Consider the following 20,514-nt stretch of genomic DNA (forward strand, 5'->3'; position numbering starts at 1 on the left):
GAGGTCAGTCCGCTGCCCTCCCCAATGGGTTGCAAATTCGTGGGATAAAGAATAATTTAAAAAAAAAGGCTCAATTCTGTGAAATTGCAACTGTGGTTGCATTGACAATTTCAAGCTTTGAGTCTTGCATAAGTACAGTCTGGTCTGGTGGTATATGATGATTATGTATTGACCCTAAAATGTTTATACGGAATAAATAAATAAAGTCGGGCAATGGGATATACACACACACGCCATTTTGGCAAGAACTTGGGCCACTTCCCTACTTCCTTCACAGGTGTTACCGATGATACAAATTTAGGGTCTGGTCATTCTGGTGTTGGCTCACTGGAAATACTCAAAGTGTCCTTGAGGGGGTTCCAAATGGCCCCGTACAGGTGTGTACACTCTGAGTTATGGGGGTCCTTGAAATAAAAAAGTTTGAGAACCACTGAGCACTAAATGGAACAACAGAGCCTTAATTAGTAATTTAGTATCATCGGTAACACCTGTGAAGGAAGAGGGAAGCGGCCTGGAAGTAGGAAGAGTTATTCTTAGACCATTACTACAGAATAGTGTGGTTGCCCTTAGGGCCCTTAGGTTGGCCACATGAAGTCACAAGAACCCTACAATGTTTATACCACACCACCCTAACCAGTAAGACACCCTGAGGGCGAGGTTGCATGCAGGTTGTTGTGACGGCAGACTGCTGGGCGAGCGCTGGCGCTTTGGCATAGGGGGTCAGATCAACATAATGGAATGAATTATGTACTGCATGGCCATATATGGAGCGTGTCTTGAGTGTACAGGGTTTGATGAGGTCAGATCAACATCAGGAATGTCAGAACAGGTCCGCTCCATATATGGAGATCTATAAGGGTGGCAGTGGGGGCAGTGTCCTTAGTGTACATCAGGGTTTGATGAGGTCTGACCATATATGGAGTGTCAGTGTGTCTTGAGTGTACAGGGTTTGATGAGGTCAGGTCAACATATGGAAGGTCAGAACAGGCCAGCTCCATATATGGAGATCTAAGGGTTGCAGCGGGGGCAGTGTCTTTAGTGTACAGGATTTGATGATAGCCCAGGTAGGGCCTTAATGTGCGGGCCTGTTGAGAACTCTAGTTTTTGCCGGTTGCCGGGCGTGGCTGCACTAATAACTTTGGGGCAGGCCCGTCTAGAGTTTGAATGGACAGGTATCAATCAGAAAGGAGACATCGAAGAGGAAGGACGGGTGGGGTAGGATCAACATATGGAATGTCAGAACAGGTCAGCTCCATATATAGAGATGGAGGCATGATGTCACAAGGCGTGACCATATATGGAGGTGTGATGTCACGCGGCGTGACCATATATGGAGGTGACACAATTAAATGCAGGTTTTCATAGTAAATGCGACCTATGGTCGCAATAATTGTGAGCTTGTAGATCAGTAGTTTTGTTCTCAATTTTCTTATATAAAGTTTAAACCATTTGGGCCCACTTAGGAGTGGTTCTGGCCAGTCTGGGTCATGTCACATGAAGTGGACAGTTCTCAGTAGAGCGATGCAATGAAACTATTCAATTACGATAAAATTGTAGACCTTCATCAGACATTATTATCGAGTGACTTATTATTTATATTATAAGTCATCATTGTATAGGAGAAATAGGCATTTGTATAAAAGGCGTTGACCCGTGTGATATTTAATTAGCGTTCCTGAAATATTTTAAACCTTGTGTCTTCCCAATGGCCTGTTGATGTGTCTCTTAGTTCTGGGTTAATTAAAAAAACAACATGTTTTTGTCAGATTACATCACTCCGCTAAGGGACTGTCATTTTGGAGCAGAGCTCATTGCGGGAACACCTCTGTGAGTTGAAGACGCCTTAATGCCTTAGGCTTCAACCTTGATTTCCCTCCCTCACACCTCAGCCACTGAAACTATAGCTATAACAACATCCCCAATCCTCCACTCCACTCTGCCATCTCACTTCCCCCTGGAACAGTGTCTTTCAAGTCTGTTGCATCATGGCCCTCTGTAGAGGCTACATGGGAACTTGGGCCTGTATACGTGCCACAGGCTGTCACTCAGTCAGGTCACCTCTACTGTCATTGACCCTGATATTTACTGTAGTCACAGTCTCAGCTGTCTGTCTGTCTGTCTGTCTGTCTGTCTGCCTGCCTGCCTGCCTGCCTGCCTGCCTGCCAATGTATCTTTTTAATTTATTTTTCACCCACGTCTTTCAGAAGCTAGACTGGACAGGCAAGATCTCAATTGACTGGGCCTGTGCCCGAGGGGCCCAATGGACGCTACGCTTCTCTGTCTGTCTGTCCGCCTGTCCTGGGCATAACTCGGGCACCGACTAGTGACAATTCGATCGGACCAACGGTGTATGCACCGGCCTCCTGATTGACCAATTAACCCAACCTGTCTGCTTGACAGATTGGCCCTTATGTAGACATCGGCTTCCCCATGCCTTCGGCCTGGCGGAGAAAATAATGGGTCTTGATATGAAAAGAGTTGAAAACCACAGGATTAGAATATCAGCAAACCCACTGGAAGTTGACATTTCTATTAAAAAAATCACACCCATGTGAAGTGAGGGGCGCTCTTATCGTCATACATCATCATCATACATCACACTCTGTCAAATCATCACAAACGTGCAGGTACACACAATACAGGGTATCAAAAAAGGAAAAAAAAGTCGGAAGCAGCTTTATTTACATTTGTTTACGGGATGAAAAAAGGGAGCCTCCAGAGTGCTTTTGCCGTACGATGTAAGTAAATGAGGAGCATATTTTTGAATTATAAATGTCTAAGTCAATGGAGAAATTATTTTCGATTTCTCGCCAACCTATGGAGTTACATCATGTCACGGTAACTACACAACCCAAACCTCCACCAAGGTGGTCTTTCCCTTTAAGCTCTGCCCCTATACTCACAGATTACGTAACATTTGGCACAGGGGACAGCCTATAGTACTGTGTATAAAATGTAGAAACTGGACAGAGGACTTGGAAAGGGGGGGGTCAGACAGAGGAGGACAGTCATGAGGGTTTCTCTAGACATACACATGCTTCCATACCTGTACTTGTACTTGATTGTGTTCCATCACTCCTCTCCTTTGTCTTCCTCCCCTTCGTCTTCTCCATGCGAGTTACAGGCACAGTTTAATCTCAACCAAATTTACAAGGCTGGCGACTTCATTCTGGGTGGCTTGTTTCATGTCCACCTCTCTTCTATCTTCCCTGGGCTGTCTTTCACCTCCAAACCACAGGACCCCACTTGCTATGGGTGAGTATCACACAAACATACAAAAGCAAAACAAGAACAAGTTATTTGTTTTTGAAAAAATACTACCACAGGATGATTTGATGTTGTATGTTTCTAGAGAGATACATATTCAAGGTTACATGGGCATTCTTGTGTGTTATAGTTTTGACATTCAAAGGTTCAGGTGGGCCCAGACTATGGCTTTTGCAATAACTGAGATCAACAGGAACCCCAGCCTGCTACCCAACGTGACCCTGGGATACAGGATTTATGATACCTGTCACACGCTTGGAGTTGCGTTCCGTACGGCATTGTCACTGGTCAGTGGGAGAGAGGAGCAGTTTCAACTGGACGAGCGCTGTGTTGGCTCCCCTCCAATGCTCGGAATTGTGGGTGCCGGTTCCTCAACAAATTCTATTGCCATCTCTAGTATATTAGGTTTGTACAGGGTGCCCATGGTAAGTTTCCTACTTGAACCACCCTTTTCAAGTTTCAATTTGATTCATGTTTAAATGTAGTAATATTCCATTATTATTCACAAATCTATAATATGACGATTTTATAGAAAGACTCTCAGAGACAGACAGAGAGACAGAGAGGGGACTCTGTGATTTATTTTTGTTGTCCGTTTTATGTAATTTACAGTAAGCAATGAAAACACAAGATAATAATACAATACATCAAATATAGAAATATAATCTAGGACCGTAGCTAAACCAATAACTTATCATCAGTCTAAACAGTATAATATAATTTTAAAAAAATCAATGGGTTGCAAGTACATATTCTCCCTGCACTCACATGCTCTCTGCGTACAGGGAAAATGTATAAAATGGAGCGTATAGCAGAACAGATGTTTTGTGTCTTTTCCAGGTGAGTTACTATGCAGCCTGCTCCTGTCTGAGTGACCAGATGCAGTTCCCATCCTTCTTTAGAACGATCCCAAGTGATGCCTTCCAGGTGAACTTCTACATACTAAAGATCTGTTGGTATCAAGTAGGCCTAGTTCGTACATTTTCCACACTTGACAAAAATATCCCTCTAGTGCAGGGGTGTCCACGAGTTCTTTTCAAAGGGGGAATTACTTGAATATTATGGAAAAAAGGCCTTTGGGCCAACTGTACTCTACCTTTGGACTACAACAAACACGATAAATTGTGATTTTCTCAAATGGCCGTGTAGCCAAATGTAACCTGGTGTGAAAAGGCCTCTATAAAACCTTTTTATGATATAAAAGAAAGTATTTCTTTGACATATTGAGAATTAAACAACACAAGGAACAAGCAGTTATAGGAATCCTCAGTAGAAATTCTACTGAGAAATAGACCTGTCTGCCCAGGTTGATTTCAGAACAGTCAATGATTCCATTGTACGAATAGCCTTCTGGCGGGCAATAAATCATACATTTTTAGGAAGGAAGCCATATAAAATCTGCCTTCCTAGCTGCATCAATTGCCCCCTGGGCAGGACTTTGGACCTGTCTCTAAAGTGAGTGTAATTGATAGAGAAATAGAAGTGCTGCAGGAATCAGTCAGTGGCTCTTATAGATATAGGGTGCTCTTTATTAGTGATACTAGGTAGGATTATAGACACAAAGGTATTTTCTTTCCCCTCCAAGGTGGTACTGCTTAATTTCCAAAAGGTGTAAAATGCAGACTGGGAAAAAAGGATTCCAAAGCACTCCGTCTTTAGTGGAAAAAATATAAATATGATTTATGTGATGAGCATTTCTAATATAAATATTATTTATGTGATGAGCATTTCTAATATAAATATGATTTATGTGATGAGCATTTCTAATATAAATATGATTTATGTGATGAGCATTTCTCACCAAAGACGGAGGGCCTTGGAATCCTTTTTTCTTTGCTAGTCTGCATTTGACACCTTTTGGAAATTTGGAAGAAAAAAAAACTTTTTGTCCAAGTGCAATTGATGTTTCAAATCGCCTCTCATTTGCTTATTAACACACATTTTACGTTACTGCTGGAGCTGAATGTCTCTATTGATTAGACATTGTTTTTTGTGGAATCTGTGCAGTAGATTTGCTGTTTTTTGTGGAATCTGTGCAGTAGATTTGCTGTTTTTACCCCTATATGTGAATATAGCCTTCCTCCAATCTTTATCTATAATTAGGTACGAGCTATGCTCCAGATTATGAGGCGGTATGGTTGGACCTGGGCAGGGATGCTTTTCACTGACGATGACTATGGCCGAAATGCTGCCCGATCCTTCCAGTCTGACCTGGCCCAGTCTGGTTTGGGTTGTCTGGCGTACGTGGAGGTTCTGCCCTGGGACCACGACCCGGTTGAAATTCAGAGAATTGTCACTGTGATGAAGAAATCGACAGCTCGCGTGGTCATTGTATTTCCATACGGGAGATATCTAGTCGATCTCATGGAAGAGGTTAGGGCTATAGATGCTTATTTAGTCATTCATAATAAGAATTACAAGTAATCTCAAATGAGTTTTTATTGGCGTTGAGACATCCTTTCATATATTTCAATTAAATGTATTGTTGAGGGGCACTAGCCCCTCCTATATCCAGCTTTTAGTGTATGTTCACAAACTTCTATCTACACAAAAATTAAATTGCCATTGACAATGAATGGGATTTTTTTTACGTCATAGTGTCTGAGCAAATAGACAGTGTCTACTTTACGTCATGATGATACGATGATAAGAGCGCCCCTCACTTCACATGTGTGATTTTTTAAATGTAACTGCAATGCAATTTTATCTTATACCATAAGTTTAATCAAATTGCTTGTGTGCGTTTACTTCTACCGCACTACATCTCAGAGGAAAATACCTTTTACTCCACTACAATGTGAAAACTTTAGTTACTATGTTTCTATATATCAGTGGTGCTCAAACCTTTTCATGTCAAGGAGCCCCAGAAATATATGTATTTGCCCACCGACCAACCAATCTGAAAATATATTGTTCCAGGGACCCCACCAGAAGCAAATCATTTGAGTTAAAAACGTTTGCTGTGAAAGAATATATATTGAAAGATTCGCACACATTTTCACGATTTTTCAAAAATAGCAGATCTACAAGCTCGTAGCGCGGCACATGGTTAAAGTTGCTAAACGCTAAAGCGACGCGGATGCGTTCCCATCCTAAAAATGGGTTAAGCAAAACATGAGTGAGTACTTCTTTCATCACGGTATATACAGGTGATAAAGCAGGACGTGAGGGGCCTGCAGTGGATAGCCAGTGAAGACTGGACATCCTACGCCATACTGGAGTCTCCTCGTTTCCTGCCGTACCTGACCGGCGTCCTGGGCATTGCCATCCATCGCGGACGGATACCCGGTCTCAAGGACTTCCTGTTGAATATACATCCTGACAATGACCCCGACAACAGCCACGAAAATAACATAGTGAGTCCAGGAGTTTGGTGTTTAACCTGCCATATCTGCTTTCAATGACTTACGGTATCGATCTATAAATGCACCATGTCTCTGTACGTCTGTCTGTACGTACACGTACGTGTGTACGTACAGCTGTAATGCACGTAACTCGAGAACCGTTCGCCCCACTGACGTCAAATTCGACACACGTGTTTCACACCCGCACAGAAAGTGCAGGTGTCGAGTCGGTCGGACCCACGGTTGTCCAGAACCGCCACAAAAGGCCTTTGTCCGGGCTCTGGACATGCAGGGCCCCGGTGCCCATGCTCCATATATGGAGCTGGCCTGTTCTGACATCCCAACACTCCATATTTGGGCATGCCTGACACAGAACTCCATATATAGAAATAAAGGAACACAGAGAGACAGATACAGAAATCTCCATGGGCATTAAAGGGACAGATGGGTGGAACGGGTACTCTGACACGGGTACAACGGGTATTGCATATAGCTGGGTGGGGCGTGGCTCTCCAACTCTCCTACAGACTCTGTGCTTTACAGCCGGGCACCGGTCTATAGTGTATTATTAAAGGTAGGGAAGTGTGTGGTATTCTTTTGGTTAAAGTGTGTTTTGTTAAAGAGTTGACGCTCTATATTTCTGAATCATTGCGATAGAGCAGGGGTTTTTCAACTGATTGTGAACCAGGGACCACCACCCTGACTAAGAATCAAGATCAAGATCAAGAGGAAAATATTGCACTTTTACTCCACTACAAGTATATGAAAACATTTACTGGTTAGGCTAACCTTGTAGATTTTGATTTGATGACTAATTTTTTTTGTAACACTTGGTATGCATCCCATGTCTAATTGTCTATACATCCTATTATTTCTCAACCAATAGTCCATGGACTACTAGTGGTCCATGGTATAATTAGGTCTGCAGGTGGTCCATGGGAAAATGTTTTTAAATGGAAATAAATAAAATACCTTTGTTAAATGTATTAAAAGTGTGTTTAACAATTGTTCATAAGTCCATACAACATATTTTAATTAATAGGTGTGGTGTGGGGGAAAGCTTGAAAATGAATAATTCATTGCACGATACTACACGATAGTACACGGTAGTAGCCTACATGCAACGAATTATATCAAACCATTATCGGTCATTATTCAACTGAAATATGCTAGTAGAGAAACACTGATCAATTCTTATCTTGACGGTTACCCTAATTCCATTCTCTTACTTTATTAAACCTTCCATATTAAATTAACTGATATACTGATTGTACGAGCGTCGAGCACACACGAACACACACGAGCACACACGAGCACGATACATATTTCCTAATAAGGATGACTCAAAGAGAAACAAAGGCAATCTTCCCCTTCTTGAGACTCAGACTCCCTTTTTCTGTGGAATTTCAATATTGACGCGTCATCATAGGAGTATCCCAGGCGCGCAGATAGTGGGGGGGGGTGGGGGGGATCGATCCCCTCAGTTTCATGAGGAGTGGGGGTTATCCCCTCCAAAAAAAAGCCATGTACCGTGGCTGCATGTGTTTTGCTGTGTTGGCAGTGTTTTGCCGTGAAATCCGCTAAAAAACACGGAAAATCTGCGTAATTATGCGCAAAAGTGGGGGGGCTATCCCCCCCTCCTCATTAAATTTTCCGCGCTTTGCGCGTGCAGATAGCCCCCAAATATATCCCCCCCAGTTATAAAATGCTATCTGCGCCCCTATCCTGTCACTGAACAAAGAGTCTATATAGCAATGAATACCATTTAATACAATGTAAAGATATTTAACAGATATGTCACTTAGCCTGCCTTTAGGTTTTCTTTGTATTCCTTCAGGTGAGGCAATTTTGGGAGTACACATTTGGATGTAAATTTGCACCCCTTCCGTCGGAGTGGGTGGATGCTGGTGGAAGGATGTGTACAGGACAAGAGGATCTAGGAACAGCCGAAACAATACTTATGGATTTGTCAGTCTTCAGGCCAGAGTACAATGTGTACAAGGCTGTGTATGCTCTGGCCCATGCCCTCCACGACATGTTGCAATGTGTGCCAGGAAGAGGGCCTTTCTCTGGTCACAGCTGTGCCAGTTTGCAGACAATACAGCCATGGCAGGTGTAATACTAATACACAGAATACCTGTTGCTGTTCCCAGGAAATTTGTAATTAATGTATTGTGTATGACATCGTCAAAAAGCCACATATATGGACATAAGTATCATAATTGTTTTATAGTGATGAATATTAATACAAATTCCCTTGCAGTAAATGTTCATCAGTGTTTGGTGCAGTCCCGCAGTTAAACAGAAGATCTTGTGGCGTATAGAGGGTATGCGGCATGCGCATGCATAAAGTCAGTGGCAAATCGAGTGGCATATCAAGTGGCAAAGTGAATGGCAAAGTTAGTTGTTTAGCATTGCTAAATGCAACCAGATAGGACTTTTCTGTTTGCATGTATGAGCTATCAAGGCCAGAAAGTAGTTTTTGCCACTCAGTATATATAGGCATTCCTGCATAACTGGGTATGATGATGATGTCATGCGCATACCCTATATACTCTGTTGAGGCACACACACACACACACACACACACACACACACACACACACACACACACACACACACACACACACACACACACACACACACACACACACACACACACACACGTTTTTTTTGTTTTAATTAGCCCTATTTTTGTTCATTTGAACCACAATTGAAGAGTGTGTGTAAAACGAATTATTTAATTTAATACGCAGTTTTGTTGCGAACGAAGTGAGCACTAACTATAGAAGCTGGCCAAAACTTTCTGTCTGTGTGTGTGTCTGTGTGTGTGTGTGTCACGCTGTAACACCATGCGCCACCAGAGGGCAAAAGATTGGGAGCAAACCAATACAAACTGAAATTGGAACGAAGCTGGCCAAAACTGAATGTGTGTGTCTGTGTGTCACGCTGTAACACCACGCGCCCGCCACCAGAGGGCAAAAGATTGGGAGCAAACCAATACAAACTGAAATTGGAATGATACAGAGGTCTCTCTGTGTGTGTGTGTGTGTGTGTGTGTGTGTGTGTGTGTGTGTGTGTGTGTGTGTGTGTGTGTGTGTGTGTGTGTGTGTGTGTGTGTGTGTGTGTGTGTGTGTGTTTACGCATCTTACTTGTATTATTACCGCTTGAGACCACTGGAATATTGTTTTCTGACAGATGTGTGTAGTTAATACAGCAGTCCAATGTATATTGCATACACTAGTTTATTTATTGTTGTATTTTGTTTTTAATACTTTTCTAGCTTGTCTATTATCTGGAAAAGATCAACTTCACCACATCAATTGGTGAGCATGTATCATTTGATGAGAATGGTGATGCTTTACCATTCTATGATGTCATCAACTGGGTGCAGTTCCCTGATGGAAGCGCAAAGGTTCTCAATGTAGGCGTGTACAAGAAGTCAGCCTCCGGAGTTGAAGAACTCGTTCTTGATGAAGACAGAATCTTCTGGAACTTTGAATCCAAAAAGGTCACTTTTTTTTCTAAAACAGCTCATCGTTAGCCTCATAGCATAATTGCCAAAGTCATATTTGTAAGGTTTAAATCTGCCTAAGTCATCTACAGTAGGTGACAATCAATGATTTTTTTTCTTTTGCTCAAGTCATGTTTATCTGCCCTTATATGTGCCTAACTCTCCTAACATGGGAGATGCTGATTCATCCTTGCCTATGTCGTATCAGAATGCTTGATACATTTAAAAAAAAGTCATTTTGGGAATGTAACAGGTGTAACAACCCCTTTTGGTGTCAGCATTATGTTACGCTTTAGCTATTGAAAAATAGCAGATCTACAAGCTCATAGCGTGCCACCGAGTGGCACGCTTGTAGGTCTGCTATTTTTGAAAAATCGAAGAACAACTGACATAGAAACATAGCTTTTTCAGAAAATCTTCTTTCTGATAGACTGAGGACATATGGTCAATAAGGCACAATGAGGCAGCAGTGTTAGGAGTGTAGAGTAACTAGAGTTGTGCAGAAATCTCAATTTGACCATGCTATGAGGCTAACGTCATGTTGAGCGCAATGCAATTTACTTTCAACTTAAATTGATCATTGCTATATGCTACGTTCCTCTATAGCCACCTCGGTCAGTGTGCAGTGAGAGCTGTTCCCCTGGAACCCGTGTGGCCAGAAGGAAAGGGGAACCTGTCTGCTGCTTTGACTGCATTGCTTGTTCTGGGGGAGAGATCAGCAATGAGACTGGTATGTTAAGTTATGTATACATGTATTTGCGTTACTATGAAATTGTACATTTTTGTCCGTCAGTCAGTCAGTGTGTCACTCAAAATCCCCATACATGGAAAAGCCCACATGTATGGTGCCCTGCAGATCTCGTGACATCATCAGGGATCATCCCTGATGTCATAGTAAATGCGACCTGCTGTCACAATTAAGCCCATATATGGAGCTCGCTGATGTCATCAATATTGGCCAGCAACTCCACATCTGACCTCAAACCTGTCGTGACATTCCATATGTTGATCCTTCCCCATCCATCCTTCCTCTTCGATGTCTCCCTTTTGACTGACACCTGTCCATTTAAAATCTAGACGGGCCTGCCCCAAAGTTAAGAATGCAGCCGCGCACGGCACCCGGCAAAAACTAGAGTTCTCAACAGGCCCGAAAATTAAGGCAGGCCCTACCTGGGCCCTCATCAAACCCTGTACACAAAGAAGAAAAACAACAGAAAAAAAGTGTTGTAACCTGCCGTTTTTTTTCTTCTTTCTAATTATTTGTTTGGTCCAAAATATTGTTTGTGTTGTCATGAGTTGTCACGACTCGAGTTGGCTTTGTCCGCGGCGTAACTGTCTTTAAATAAATACTTTAAGAAATGTCTATGAGAATAATGCATTGGGTTTCATTTCCTGGTCCAGGGTAGGAGGCGGGACTGCGACGCTCTATAGATCTCCATATATAAAGCTGACCTGTTTTGACATTCCATATGTTGATCTGACCTCATCAAACCCTGTACACTCAAGACACGCTCCATATATGGCCAGTACAGAATTCATTCCATGTGTTGATCTGACCCCCCCATGCCAAAGCGCCAGCGCTCGCCCAGCAGTCTGCTGTCATCCAGGGGGATGCGTGCACGAAGGGCGAGGTCGCTTCTCGCCCTCAGGCGTCTTGACTCTTAATGGTAGTATAGGGTATCTTTAAGCTGATACTGTCTATCCCTTTAACCTTGCTGTCTTTGTTAGACTCTACAGAGTGCAGCAACTGTCCAGAGGACTTCTGGTCCAGTCCCCAGCGTGACCACTGTGTCCCTAAGAGCCTGGAGTTCCTCTCCTACCATGAGGCTCTGGGTATCTCCTTGACAACCATCTCATTGTTGGGCACATTTATCTCTGCCATTGTCCTGGGAATCTTCATCTATCATCGCAGCACACCCATGGTGCGCGCCAACAACTCAGAACTCAGCTTCCTTCTCTTGTTGTCACTCAAACTATGTTTCTTGTGTTCACTTCTGTTCATTGGCCGTCCCAGGATCTGGACTTGTCAGCTGAGGCATGCAGCATTTGGGATCAGCTTTGTGCTGTGTGTCTCGTGTATCCTGGTAAAGACTATGGTGGTGTTGGCTGTGTTCAAGGCCTCCAAGCCTGGGGCTACAGACATTATGAAGTGGTTTGGTGCTATGCAGCAGAGAGGAACAGTTCTGTCTCTGACTTTCATTCAGGCAACAATCTGTACAGCCTGGCTTGTGTCTGCCTCACCAGCTCCTCATAAAAACACACACTATCACAGTGATAAGATAGTCTATGAGTGTGTGGTGGGATCAACAGTTGGATTTGCAGTGTTATTAGGATATATTGGTTTACTGGCACTCCTCAGCTTCCTCCTAGCCTTCATGGCAAGGAATCTTCCAGACAACTTCAATGAAGCCAAGTTAATCACCTTCAGCATGTTGATCTTCTGTGCCGTGTGGATAGCCTTCATCCCAGCATATATCAGCTCTCCAGGCAAATATGCAGATGTAGTGGAGGTTTTTGCTATTTTAGCATCTAGTTTTGGCATTTTGGTGGCACTGTTTGGACCAAAGTGTTATATAATCCTCTTTAGACCTGAGAGAAACACTAAGAAGTCCATCATGGGTCGAGGTAGCACTGATAAGTAGATACATAAATTCAACAACAATACATTTTCTCTGTGTATATACAGTTTATTCAGACTTCAGACTAAAGTTTGCTGTTACAGCTAGTGCAGCTATAGGCTCTGAAAGGCTGAGTGGATGATTTCAAAACAAGATACATTTTAGAGACTATTCCTCTGAATCTAGACAGTATGACCTTTTGAACAAAATGAACATTCTGTTTTAAGTCAACTTTAATTGCATTTCTTGAACTGATACATTTCGTTTCAACCATACATTAATCATACAAAAAAAATGTAACTTAAATAAAACTGTGATAAAATAAATGGTGCTTTACTCAAACATTTCATTTGGTATACTTTTAATTTAGCTACTGTAGGAATCAACACTGTTGGTAAAAATAAATATATAATTACAAACCAACATGATATCATAGAATGGCCAGATTTCTCAGAGAATTCTTAGCGCTAAGTACTTCTTAAGACTGGTACATTGTTTCAATAAATTATACTGTAATATCTCCTACACCAGAAATGACTGTCACCCGGACCAATCACCCTGATGAAGGCTGTTTTACCGCAATGCACAGTGCAGTTTTTATTCTTGCAATGCATTAGCCAAACTCGTAGTGAAATGAAAAATACGTTTTTTCACACTTTTAGAAAAAATGGTCAAATTCTCATTTGTGTGTGTTTTTATATCAAAAGTCCATACAAATATTTTTTGAGTGGTGTAAACCACTCCTACAACTGGCTTTTTTGTGCAGAAAAAAATGAGCATGGTTGCTATGTTCAAAATAATTTCTGACGTAATTAAATCACACCCGGGTGAACTGGATGACCGTAGCAACCATGGTCATTTTCTCTGCACAAAAAAAGCCAGTTGTGAAATCACATCCAGGTGTGATTTCATTACGTCAGATCAGAGCTGATCAGGCTATATAATACCTTACCTTATATAATACCTCACATCGGACAAAAACTCCAGCTGAATCAACTTCATGGTCACAAATCATCACATCAGAAGACGAGTCTACCTAGCCAAAGATCTTTAACGTCAGACATTACGTCAGACCACAGCTGATCATGCTATATAAAACCTTACACCACTCAGTTCACACGGGTGTGATTTTTTTTTAATTACTTCCTGAAAACAAAAACGTGCTGCGTGATGACGTGTAGAGATACACATCGATAAAAGCCAATACAAATGAAGCTCACCCGTTTAATTCCCCATATCTGCGCATCCGTCCAACACACAGCTGCTACTGATTACAGAAATCCTCAGTTTTTATTCCCATTCAAGATGACATCCAGACAGTGTATTACTCGGTTTCAAGTTAATCATCACGCTAAAATATGTATCTGAAAACATTTTAGGGTAGAAATAAGCCACATAACAGTAAACTGGCCAGCTGGCCGACTATCTGACTTCTAAACAAACACACACCATGCTCCTGCGTATAGCATAGCTACCGTCCCTAGCTACCACCCCATCGCCTGAAGGGATGTGACGCTCTGATTGGTTCAGAAACTTCAGAGCGGTGTTTCAAGTTGAAACCGTCTGAAACTTCAAAATAAAGTGCCCACCATTTCCGTTTCCCTACACCTTTAAAGGCTTTTGAACTTTTCCACAAGAGTGCCTTATTGGTCTCATCCTTTTTTGCATCAATTCTTTCAACCAGTTGTAGGCTTACCAAAGAGCATCATGGATATTTTCACTAGTCTAGCCAAACAGGTGCGCTTCCTCAGTTTTAATATTCATCAGAGGAGGATTTGTGTGCAAAATCAGTGAAGGGCCCCTTTAAAGCTGCATTCTGGGAGTTATTTGAAAAATATTTTACTACTCGGCGGCTAACCTGACTCCGCCAGATGGGGCAGTAGAGAGTACACAGGTTCCCCCCGGGGGGAACCTGTGTACTTTCTCGGTGGCTCCAGCAGAGACTAAATTGTTGAGGTTCTCTCTGGGAGTAACAAGGATGGATAGGATCAGGAACGAGTACATCAGAGGGACAGCACATGTCAGATGTTTTGGAGATAAAGCCAGAGAGGCCAGACTGAGATGGTTTGGATATGTACAGAGGAGGTATAGTGAGTATATCGGTAGAAGGATGTTGAGGTTGGAACTGCCAGGCAGGCCTAGAGAGAAAGACCAAAGAGAAGATTTATGGATGTAGTGAAAGAGGACAAGTTAGTTGGTGTGAGAGAAGATGAGGCAGGGGACAGTATGAGATGGAGGCAGATGATTCGCTGTGGCGACAGAGGACAGGGTGAGGTGGAGGCAGATGATTCGCTGTGGCGACAGAGGACAGGGTGAGGTGGAGGCAGATGATTCGCTGTGGCGACAGAGGACATACATTTTTCCAACACCCCTATGAATAACAAATGGTCTCCTATACAATAAACACTGATGTAATCTTTGTGTGCGTGCGTGCGTGCGTGCGTGCGTGCGTGCGTGCGTGCGTGCGTGCGTGCGTGCAGATTACGTAAGGGCATGGCATATAGCGTTGTGTATAAAATGGAGAAACTAGCTGGACAAACGATTTGAAGGAGGAAAGTCATGAGGGCTACTACAGACGTACACACGTTTCCATATGCGTGCCTGTCCTTGATAATGTTCTCTCTCTTTTCTCCTCTGTCTTCCTCACCCTCCTCGTCTTCGTGTGAGTTACAGGCACAGTTTAATCTCAACAGAATCTTCAAGGCCGGCGACTTTATTCTGGGTGGTTTATTTTATATCCACTCCTCAGCCGTCTTCCCTGAGCTGTCTTTCACCTCCAAGCAGCTGGATCCCACTTGCTATGGGTGAGTATGACATATTGTGATAGCAGTATACTGGATAATGTGATGGCGTATGTTTCTACAAAGATAAATAATCAAAGTTACAGTGATGTTTTGTTTTGCGTTATAGTTTTGACATTCAAAGGTTCAGATGGTCCCAGACTATGGCTTTCGCAATCACAGAGATCAACAGGAACCCCAGCCTGCTACCCAACGTGACTCTGGGATACAGTCTCTATGATACTTGTCTCACTCTTGGAGGTGCATTCCGTGCAGCATTGTCATTGGCCAGTGGGGGAGAGGAACAGTTTCAATTGGATGAGAGCTGTGTTGGCTCCCCTCCAATGCTCGGAATTGTAGGTGGCGATACCTCAGCACATTCTATTGCCATCTCTAGTATATTAGGTTTGTACAGAGTTCCCATGGTAAGTTTCCTATTTTAACACATGTGCGTGTGTGCAGCGAAATACAACACCGCTGCTACTGTACATCATATTATTATTTTAGTTTTTTTTCCTTTTCTTTTTTTGAGCAGTGAGCTAAGCAGGGGGAAATCTACATGAGCGGTGAGCGATTATGAGTGGCAGGAAAATGTTTTTGAGCAGTGGAGCAGCGAACAGCAACAGCCTCGTGATCATGGGCCGTTATTTCTCCCTGCTCTGCTCACATACTCTGTTTGCAGGGAAGATTGTCACAAATAATGTAAAAGTAGATTACAGAATATATATTTTGTGTCTCTTTCAGGTGAGTTACTATTCCACGTGCTCCTGTCTGAGTGACCGGAATAAGTTCCCATCTTTCTTTAGAACGATCTCAAGTGATGCCTTCCAGGTGAATTTGTATACAGACAAAAGTTCAAATTAGTAATAGCCTACATGCTCCACACACACTCTCTTAAGAAAAATGTCTCTCTAGTGAATGTGATCGATGTTGCATATCGCCTTTCTTTTCCTTGTGTGTATTATAGATTTTTGCATCTTAAGTCAACGATTTGACCTTTTTCGTTTATCACTATGTGAATAATCTAAACTACGCACTATTCAATCCCTTTATTCTTTATCCAATCTGTACTTTCTCTTTTTTGTGACTGAATTTCCCTTGCGGGATCAATAAAGGTCCTTACCCTATATTCATCAGGTGCGAGTTATGCTCCAGATTATGAGGAAGTATGGGTGGACCTGGGTAGGACTACTATTTATGGCGGACGCCTATGGCCGCAATGCTGCCCAGTCATTCCAGTCTGCCCTAGCCCAGTCTGGTTTGGGTTGTCTGGCGTACGTGGAGGTTCTGCCCTGGGACCACGACCCAGCTGAACTTCAGAGGATTGTCACTCTGGTGAAGAAATCCACAGCTCGTGTGGTCATTGCATTTGTATATGGGACCTATATGGTTGATCTCTTGTCAGAGGTTGGTGTAACGATACATGCCAATTCACAAGGAATCTGAAATTAGTTATATTGAAGTTAAAACATCCTTATAAGAAAAATAAGCTGCACTTCAATTGCAAGCATTAAAGTTTTGTAACAGCAATGCAAATGATAGGGATATTTCACTTTCAAACATGTTTGTACTTGTTGTACTTGCGTGAGGGGGCTGTGATATTTCCAATATGAACTTTTCATTTTTTTTTTTATATATTCTTTTAACATATATTTTATTTGAAAGTGAAATATCCATTTTACCACTATCTCACTTAAATGCTCAGCAACTGTGTATTTTGTTTTATTTTTGATCTCCGCACTTCTCTGAAGCAAACATCAAAATCACACCATTCACTGATGTCTCTGCTATATCTAACTGTCATATTATTATACCTACAGTACAAGCTTGTAGATCTGCTTTTTTGGAAAATCGTGAAAATGTGTGCAACATTTGGTATATTATTCTTTCACAGTGAACATTTTTAACTCAAATCTTTACTTCTGGGAGGGGTCCCTACAATTTACAATTTAGGCATTTAGCAGATGCTCTTAATCCAGAGCGACTTACATTAGGCAAGAACAAAAAAGCATGGGAATACATCACATATATAAAATGCATTTATCATAAAACATGTGTAAGCTAAGAACGTAACTAGAACATATCTATATAATGACACTATACAACTATACTATACTATGCTATACATATGTACTATGAAGTGCTATGACTACATACAATGCAATTATTGTGCTGTCTACATGACATGCTATAAGTCTGTTTCAAATGCTATCTAAGTCTAAAAAGTGCTATCTAAGGGGGTAGGGTAAGTGCTATGGGCCATGATGGAGTCTGAAAAGGTGGGTTTTCAGACTACGGCGGAAGATTGGGAGTGATGCTGCAGTTCTGATTGCAACGGGAAGTGCATTCCACAGTTTTGGGGCCAGAAGGGAGAAGAGTTTGGGACGTGTGGAGCGTTGTCCCGGCGTTTTTTTGTGAGGGTACTTCCCTGGGACGAAATATTTTGAGAGGGGGGTCCGCGGCCAAATACAGATAATTATTTGTGAAAAACATGAAAATTATTGAGCACCAGTGCAACACTGATACGTTTTTTTTTTTTTTTTAGAAAACTGTCAGGATTTAGAAGACACTTTGTAGAATCTGGTCTCAGCCTGTCTTAACCCATTTAGGCCTGACGTCGAAATAAAAAAAAACGTTCGCTCTGAAAGAATATATATTCAAAGATTTGTGCCGCATTTTCACGATTTTTCAAAAATAGCAGACCTACAAGCTCGTAGCGCGCCACTCGGTGGCGTGCTATGAGCTTGTAGATCTGCTATTTTTCAATAGCTAAAGTATACCATAATGCTTAGTTTAAACACCAAAAGGGGTTCCCGTCCAGGGTTAATGGGAAAAATGTACGTCCGTATACTATTCTGTTCAACACAACCAACAGGTGGTAAAGCAGAATGCCACGGGTCTGCAGTGGATGGGCAGTGAGGGCTGGACGACAGACACTATACTCCAGAATCGTGACTTCATGCCGTACCTGAGAGGCACCCTGTGTGTTGCCATCCGCCGTGGGGAGATACCGGGTCTAAAGGACTTCTTGTTAAAAGTCCACCCTGACAATGACCCTGACAACAGCCATGACAATACCATAGTGAGTCTGTGGTGGTTTCATGTAGTGTCGGTCTAGGGCTACAGAAATGCATTCTAAAGCAGTGGTTCTCAAACTATTTCGTAACATGCAGTAAAGGCCGTCGGGATCGGGAGTCGAACCTGCAGCACACTGCCAGACTGGATTACCAGCCAAGGTGCCTGGACCGCTGAACCACGGCCCAGGCCATATATCTGCTGTTTTTGAACGCTAACATCTAAACTAACACAGATGCTTTCCATTAATGGGTTAAACTGCAATTGCGTTTGTTTTCATATTCCCAAGCTATTAGATCAATTCTGAAGATTTCATCGTGTTCCTTCAGGTGAGGCAGTTTTGGGAGCACACGTTTCGTTGTAAATTTGCTCCGCTTCCGTCGGAGTGGGTGGACGCTGGCGGAGGGGTTTGTACTGGACGAGAGGACCTTGGAACAGCAGAAACGGCCCTTTCGGATGTGTCTGACCTCAGGCAAGATTATACTGTGTACAAGGCTGTGTATGCTCTGGCCCATGCCCTCCACGACATGTTGCAATGTGTGCCAGGAAGAGGGCCTTTCAGTGGGAACACGTGTGCCAGTTTGCAGACAATACAGCCATGGCAGGTGTAATATACAGCACATTCATGGTTTACCTGTTAAGTTGAATTCAAATTTAGAATAATAGAAAAAGTATGAAAATTGACATAGGATGACAATGTACATTATAACGGTGTTATTATTATTATAGTGATGAATATGATTACTAATTGCCAGGCAGTTAATGTTTATCAGTGTTTGGAACAGTAACACAGTAAACAGAAGTCTTTAGGACGGGGATACTTACTGTGTCAAGGTTTTTTCTCTCTCTCTCTATATTGTTCCGATATTTTAATGCCTCTTATAGATTTAAAACAATTTGAGTAGGGAGGGACAGAACATCTATTGTGTATATTGCACTACTGTCTACAGTCTGCTGCTCTTCATCACCATTTTTAGCTTGTCCATTATCTGGAAAAGGTCAACTTCACCACATCCTTTGGTGATCCTGTATCATTTGATGAGAATGGTGATCCTTTACCAATCTATGATGTTGTTAACTTGGTGAGTCTCCCTGATGGAAGTACTACAGTTAACAATGTAGGTGTGTACAAGAAGTCAGCCTCCGGAGTTGAAGAACTAAACCTGGATGAAGACAAAATCTTCTGGAACTTTGAAACCAAAAAGGTCACTTCAAGTTTCTAAAATAGATAATGCTGAGCTCATGATGTGAATGAATGAATGAATATTGTATTTTCGTGTTAAAAAAAAGAAAAAGAAAAACATTCAGATATACAGCTAGTCAGCCATGCAGCAACTCAACCAGATTTCAAACTGTGCAGTGCAGTAGACCCACACAGACCTGTGTACAGTTGGGTGCCACCGATATTGTCCCTTATCATTTGACCCATTTAGGCCTGACCTCAACATTTAAAAAAATCCTTCTAAATCCTCCAGTTTTCTGAAATAAATATTTTCACGATTTTTCAAAAATAGCAGACCTACAAGCTCGTAGCGCGCCACTCGGTGGCGCGCTATGAGCTTGTAGATCTGCTATTTTTCAATAGCTAAATTATAACATAATGTTTAAAACACCAAAAGAGGTTCCCGCACAAAATGGGTTAACTGTCCTTTTGCGCAGATCACGCAAACCTCAGCAAAAAGAAAAGGACAATATCGATGGCCTCCAACTGTATAACCAATATAGAATACAGTTAATCTATAAATACAATTTAGTTATGTCAAACTTCGCCTCCTATCCCATGCCCTATATGAAGATACTCTGAAGAACCGAAAACATGGTGAAAAAGAAACTCAACCAATGCATGATGTGTGAATGTCATTTAGTTTAGACTTAAATTGGTCATTGTCCATTTCCTCCGTAGCCGCCTCGGTCTG

At 42.2% G+C, this 20,514-nt stretch overlaps 1 protein-coding gene across 1 annotated transcript in view; it reads left to right on the top strand.

Annotated features, from left to right (window-relative positions):
- Positions 1 to 3,034: 3,034 nt before the first annotated feature.
- Positions 3,035 to 20,514, top strand: part of LOC306918526 (uncharacterized protein) — a gene marked incomplete at both ends in the record, with an annotated part of 31,193 nt that continues 13,713 nt past the window's right edge. Inside the window, 10 exons of the mRNA XM_079531425.1 lie at positions 3,035 to 3,255; positions 3,398 to 3,692; positions 4,108 to 4,194; positions 5,371 to 5,640; positions 6,417 to 6,623; positions 8,449 to 8,724; positions 9,895 to 10,122; positions 10,732 to 10,855; positions 11,854 to 12,750; positions 15,800 to 15,879. Coding sequence (XP_079387551.1) covers positions 3,035 to 3,255; positions 3,398 to 3,692; positions 4,108 to 4,194; positions 5,371 to 5,640; positions 6,417 to 6,623; positions 8,449 to 8,724; positions 9,895 to 10,122; positions 10,732 to 10,855; positions 11,854 to 12,750; positions 15,800 to 15,879 — 2,685 coding nt within the window. The remainder of the gene's footprint in view (positions 3,256 to 3,397; positions 3,693 to 4,107; positions 4,195 to 5,370; positions 5,641 to 6,416; positions 6,624 to 8,448; positions 8,725 to 9,894; positions 10,123 to 10,731; positions 10,856 to 11,853; positions 12,751 to 15,799; positions 15,880 to 20,514) is intronic.

This window comes from Electrona antarctica, assembly GCF_951216825.1.
Source record: "Electrona antarctica genome assembly, contig: scaffold_117, whole genome shotgun sequence".
Lineage (NCBI taxonomy): Eukaryota > Metazoa > Chordata > Actinopteri > Myctophiformes > Myctophidae > Electrona > Electrona antarctica.